The following is a 6385-nucleotide window of genomic DNA, read 5'->3' as shown; positions in this document are numbered from 1 at the left end:
ATTATCTTATGCAAAGCATAGGAAGAAACAAACAAAACAACGTGAAATGGAGTTAGAATAATCAATGGTCAAATTAGAGGAGAAACTCGACAATGGAAACCTCACTGAGTCACAAATCTCACACCTTGAAGGTGAAATTGATAAACAAAAGCTTGAGTATGAAAAGATAATTGAACATCGTACAAAAGGCGCAATTTTGAGATCAAACGCCAGATGGTACAATGAAGGAGAGAAGAATACAAAGTACTTTTTAAGTCTAGAGAAAAGGCATTTTAAACAGAGCACAATCAGTCAAATTAAGGTTAGTGATAACGCTTTCATCAACTCCGATGGAGATATTCTATGTGAGTGCACGTCTTTTTATAAGAACCTCTATGAATCTAAAGTTACGTTAACCAACTTTCTTGACACGTCAGCTTTCTTTGACGGTGAAAACGATACGGCCATTAAGGATTACGAAAGAAATGCATGTGAAGGAAAACTTAATGAAAAAGAGGCTCTGGATGCTTTGAAAACTATGGAACCTGAAAAAACTCCAGGCACCGATGGCTTACCAGCTGAATTTTATAAAGTCTTTTGGAGAGACATATCTTCTACTTTAATCGACGCATTAAATTACGCCTACGAAACAGGAAAACTTTCAGTCACCCAGAGAAGAGGAGTTATTAAGCTTATCCAAAGAAAGACGCCGAGCCGTATTTTATTAAGAACTGGAGACCTTTAACACTGCTTAATTGCGACTATAAAATAGCGGCTAAGGCAATTGCTGGCCGATTAAAGATTTTTCTTCCTAATCTAATAAACAGTGACCAAACTGGCTTTATAAAAGGTGAAAACATTACACTATTACAAAGTATCATTTGTTATGCAAAAGAAGAAAATATGACAGGACTACTTTTGTTTCTTGATTTTGAAAAAGCTTTTGACACAATAGAATGGACTTTCATTAAAAAAAACTCTTAACTATTTTGGTTTTGGCGATAGTTTAATACAATGGTTCACAATTTTTTACAGCTGTCCAGAGAGCTGCATCTTAAATAACGGATGGACGAGTGAATTTTTTGAAATCCAAAGAGGTGTTAGGCAGGGTTGTCCCCTCTCACCCTACTTGTTCGTTTTATCGGTTGAAATGTTAGCCAAAGATATCCGCAGAAATAAAAAAAATTGGCGGTTTTCTGATAAATAATGAAGAAATAAAGTTAAGTCAATATGCTGATGACACAACGTTAATTCTAGATGGATCAAGGGTTTCTCTAAAAGCTTGCCTTCAAACCCTGGACGACTTTTACAAAGTTTCGGGTTTGAAATTGAATGATAAAAAAACAGAGGCACCATGGATTGGAGCAAAATGTGGGAGCAGTGATGTTCCTTTTCCTGAGAGGAATTTTAAATGGCCAAAATACAAAGTGAAAACTCTAGGAATCTGGCTTTCAGTTCACCCGGAGGAAACCACTGATTTAAATTACGACAAAAAACTTGTAAAGGTCAGGAATATATTAAGCAGCTGGAACTACCGCAGATTGATACTGATGGGTAAAATAGCAGTACTTAAAAGCCTTGTTGTCTCGCAACTTGTTTATATCTTATCACCGCTACCTTTAAATGCAAAGGCTATTAAAGAAGTAAACAAACTTCTTTTCGCCTTCCTGTGGAATGGTAAAGGAGACAAAATTAAGCGAAACACTATCATTAATGACTATCCAAACGGGGGCCTTAAAATGATTGATATTGTTTCTTTTAGTAAGTCTTTGAAAGCCAACTGGATAAAAACATATTTGGATGCAGAAAACCGAGGCAAATGGAAATTGTTCTTTGATCTTGAGTTAAAGGCTTTCGGCGGAAAAACAGTTCTTACTGGCAACCTTAACACAAATGACTCTAAATATATTCTTCAATCTAAAGATAGCTTTATTAGTGAAGTCCTGAAAATTTGGGCAGAAATTAATTTCGAAGGCCGAATAATTTCAGAGAATCACTCGCTCGTATAATTCGCTGATTAGAATTGACAACCGCCCCGTTTACTACCCTGAGTGGCATTGTGCAGGTGTTACAATGGTGAAACATTTGAAGGACGATTGCAATAATTTTCTTTCTCTCACAGAATTGCAGACTAGGTACGGAATAACAGTTTGCCCTCTTAAGTACTGCAGAATTTTGTCCACAATTAAACTCTTATGGAAAACACATCAAAACAGCTTTGTACCCAATGATCCTAAAAACGAGTATGAAAGTTTTTCAACTAAACTACTGAAAGCTCAAAAAGCAAACAAACTAGTTTACACAAAACTTATATCCAGGAAAATGGTACCTCCTAGGCAGGCTCAGCAGAAATGGATAAAGGAATGCGGTATAGAAGACGAACAATGTATTAAGTGGCATGAGACTTACCTACTAGCTTTTAAGTGCTGTACAAGCACAAGACTTCTCGAATTCCAGTTCAAGGTTTTGCACAGACGAATAGCAACTAACGAATTCTTAGTTAAAATCGGCCTAAAAGACTACCCAAACTGCTCCTTTTGCAACGATGAACCAGAAAAACTTAGTCACCTCTTATGGTCTTGTCCCAGAGTGACCGCTTTTTGGACATTCTTCAATTCAATTTTCTCATAGCATTAGGTTTGATGCCAGACTCCTCCAAAAATCATTGCCAAATGAATTTTTGCCTCCTTTTAGCAAGACATGATATCTGGATTTGTAAAAACAGTAAAAAGCTACCAAAGGTAGAAGGCTTTTTCAGATACCTTAAGTCGACCTATCTATTTGAACAAAAGTCTGCAGGCACCTTACAAACAAAGTGGGAATTACTGAAAACTTTAATTTAGAAACCCGCTCTTCTTTTCCTGCCTCTTTTACTTTGATAAGTCCCTAAACTAACAAATCCTTCACCGCCTTTTCGCAACAGCCTTGCAACTGACAGCCCTTAAACTTTAATGCTTTGATTTTCTTTTCGGTAGGGGTGGCAATGTATACTGTTTTACTGTAAATATGTAAATATGTCTATCCTGTAAGTAAGTGGTTTGTTTTGTGTGTGTGTGGAATAAAAAAAAAAAATTAATTCAAAAAAAAAAAAAAAACAGTGCACTGTTCCCCTCTGACGTCATAGATTTTACACTGTTGCCCGCTCAGAGTCTTTTGGCGGGAAACAGTTTTATTGTTAGATGTCATGTGACCTCGAAGTAACCAATGAGAGCGCGCTGCTAAGGGAAAAAAACAGCTATATAATATATAGAACGTTTTCACTGTCAAGCAATAAAAAAATAAATCGAAAACCATCCAGTGGAAAAAGTCAAGAATTCTTGATGTTGTAGAAGATAAATGAAGAAGACACTTCTCCAAGTTTTAGGCCTGTGCGTTTCCCCAAACTTCAGATATTCGTCGAAATGTTTCGCAGAAATTTACAGAGCCCAGTATGAAAACGCCATGTTGGTGCACATCTGTGGTGCACCAATATGGCGGCCGGAAAATAGTGTCAACATCTGTTACTTAATTTGGCTATCTAGGCGAGTGATCATCTGTACTTAACAGACAGCTATTTACCTAAGCACTTTTCCTAATGCTTTAAATTCTAAAAAGGCTGAAAACCATGAGATAAATATATATTTCTCAATAAACTCGATCGTCGCCTGGTGTCACGCACCGCTATAACTCCGGCAGAAATTCAAAATGCTCTGGTTTCCAAACGAAGCACGCTATTGAGCTTTAAAATTGCAAATGGATACAAATTTACCGCCTCTTATGCCTGATGAGGATAAAAACTTTCGTGGCTCCTTAGTTTTGGATTTTAGAAAATGATGACGTCACGTGAAAACGATCTATATTGTTAATACTGTTCAAAGTAAAATGGACAAGAAATTATACACCTATAAATTTTCATTGACTTTAAAAAAGCATTCGATACAGTCATCCACACAGTTTTGCTAAGTAAGTTACATCAGTATGGCATTAGACGCGTTGTAAACAATTGGTTCTCTTCACGCTTAAGTGGACGTGTGCAAACTACTGAAGTAGAAATGAAAGTATCCGCTAAATAATAAAGATACAATGTCCTGCGGGGTCCCACAAGGTTCTGTGTTAGTCCTCTACTCTTTTTGATATATATAAATGATATCCCTAACTCTTAACTACTACCTGCTACCTGCAAGTTGCGAAGCATTATCACTGTAATTTGTATCTTAAATTAATAAAATGATAATGATGGCAATGAAATGATGATGATAACCATTAAGGACAAGCGTTTTAACGAACAAATATTTTCCAAAAGTCATCACCAGGGGTCAAGGCAAGGTAACCAGAATTGCCAGGATGTAAATCATCGCACAACCGATATGAACCATCAATTAGCCAGTGATAAGTACCAAAAGCAAAGGCAGGGTAGATGTTTAACCTGTCTTCAATTCGATTGTGCCCCCATTTGCCAACTTCATACCGCAGACCTTCTAATCCCCATTTGTTACAAAGTTGCGCCAACTTTGAGTTGTCGTCTTCCATTTTGACAAATGACTGGCAGGCGCTTGGTTGGACATCCGTCTGACCAACGAAATACTTGACTACATCTTCGCCAGAGCTATTAGCGGCAGTTGACACGTGGAACGTCCGTCCCTTTTGTTTCCTGCAGTGGAATCGCAGTTGAGTGAATGGCAAAATGGCCCGTAACTGAGCCATGGCTGTTTTACTGAGGACCATCTGACCGCTTGCGATGCCACGATAGGAGTTATTTAACGGCACTTTATAGGGAGGACTTATCTTTGACACAATATTGGAGATAAGTAACCAGCCTCCTGGAAGTAATCAACAGCAAACAGTTAAAGGTCAGAGACAAAATAAAAACAGACAGTTCAACAAGGGCATTTTTATTGCGATGAATAGTAACATAGTAGTAAATATAAACAATTAATAGTGGTAAATTGTCACGACTTAATGTTGTCAGCTTTAGGAAATTCCATCAGATTGGTGTAAATAATGCTGCAAACTGGCTCATGTGTTTATTATCTCTCATTTTTGTGACTTCAAAAGGGCAGCTGAATGAGCATCGTAATCTCACCTCCATAAGTAGTCATGTCGCAGATGACTTTTAAAGGGTTTCCACTATTTTCTGGGTCAATCCAGTAATACCCGTCTCCTTCAGAGTCGCCTGCGTCTAATATGTCCTTACACGAAAAGGCGGGATGATTAGGGTTAACTCCTCGTTTCGCTGAAATGAAGTTAGTTCAGTAAGAGTTAGCTTAACTTTACAAACTCGTAAGAAAAATGATGCAATAACGACAAGTTACTAATTAGTGACTGCTGGCTTATAACGAGTGAGCTAATTGGCTAATTGCCATTCGACGTACGGGTTGGGTCGTGGCTGCACTTGCTTTTTTGGTGCCAGCTTTTATGCGTAGAAACATCAACACAGGAAATCTAAAATGAGAAAAATTTCATCAGAAAGGCGACGGTCGAAATGCACCAAAGAATCGATAAATAATTATTAATAATTTGCATTCTTCAACCGTACATTTCATTGAAATGTAAGAATAATTTCATCCAACCTTTACTGGGCCGTAATAGTGTGATCCTTTCTTCTTCTTAAAATCACTTGGCTTTGTTTCTCTTGTTTCATTATTCAGCTGGCAAATTCGTCCACTGCCACCAGATTCCGGAGGATGAACGTTAAATGACTTGCATTTGCTAGATCCCAGGCATTTCAGGTGACATTGAAATTCGTCTGAAACGACAGCTGTATGCAGAACATGACCAAACAAGAAATGTCCTGGAAAAACAACAATTACAGTAAGTCAAGAAAACTGCGTTTTACTTTGAATGGATGTAGTTTTGAAGTGAGAGTTTTAAACGAAACGGATACTTAGTCTTTGCACTTATCTAGTTAAGCAATTTTCTCTTACAACACAATTTTTTAAGTTGGCATTTTCTGAAGTGAGGCAAAATTTGTAAGCCAAGTAATCTAAAATAGGTTTTGTACCAATGTCAAGAACGTTGGATGATATCAGGATCTTACTCTCAATTTTTGACCGAAGTACCGGACACTATGGGATAAGGAAACCTTTATTCAATAGATAAAAAACATGTGCTTCATAATTCAATCATGAAGCCATGGCTATCAGGTGAGGATCACAAGTACTCACAAATCATTATCTAATCAAACATTCGACACAGAATATCAAATCTATTTTATGAACTTCACGAGGAAAATATTTCACTTAGGTTTGGAGTATAACGAACTATTCCTGTGCGACAGGTAGCGTATTTTTGTAATATTATAGAGCTGTGTACTATAAACAGCTGGAAACATGCACGCTGTACAACTAACATAGTTTCTGTTGAGTAACGCCTTGACGAATACCGTTACAGAATATTGAAAATGAACTCAGTTAAACTCCATAGTGGT

At 37.3% G+C, this 6385-nt stretch overlaps 1 protein-coding gene across 2 annotated transcripts in view; it reads right to left on the bottom strand.

Annotated features, from left to right (window-relative positions):
* Positions 1 to 1992: 1992 nt before the first annotated feature.
* The window catches only part of LOC137975134 (uncharacterized), a 16098-nt gene continuing 11705 nt past the window's right edge, over positions 1993 to 6385 (bottom strand). Inside the window, exons 2-5 of one of the 2 annotated variants that reach the window (XM_068822211.1) lie at positions 5529 to 5749; positions 5319 to 5400; positions 5042 to 5191; positions 1993 to 4778 (exon numbers count right to left, since the gene is read on the bottom strand). In XM_068822211.1, coding sequence (XP_068678312.1) covers positions 4237 to 4778; positions 5042 to 5191; positions 5319 to 5400; positions 5529 to 5749 — 995 coding nt within the window. In that variant the 3' untranslated portion in view covers positions 1993 to 4236. The remainder of the gene's footprint in view (positions 4779 to 5041; positions 5192 to 5318; positions 5401 to 5528; positions 5750 to 6385) is intronic. The other variant, XM_068822218.1, reaches the window with a different exon arrangement.

Source organism: Montipora foliosa, chromosome 1 (genome assembly GCF_036669935.1).
Source record: "Montipora foliosa isolate CH-2021 chromosome 1, ASM3666993v2, whole genome shotgun sequence".
In the NCBI taxonomy this organism is placed as follows: Eukaryota; Metazoa; Cnidaria; class Anthozoa; order Scleractinia; family Acroporidae; genus Montipora; species Montipora foliosa.
The sequence above is the reverse complement of the archived record's forward strand: the minus strand, read 5'-3'. Positions and strand labels throughout refer to the sequence as shown.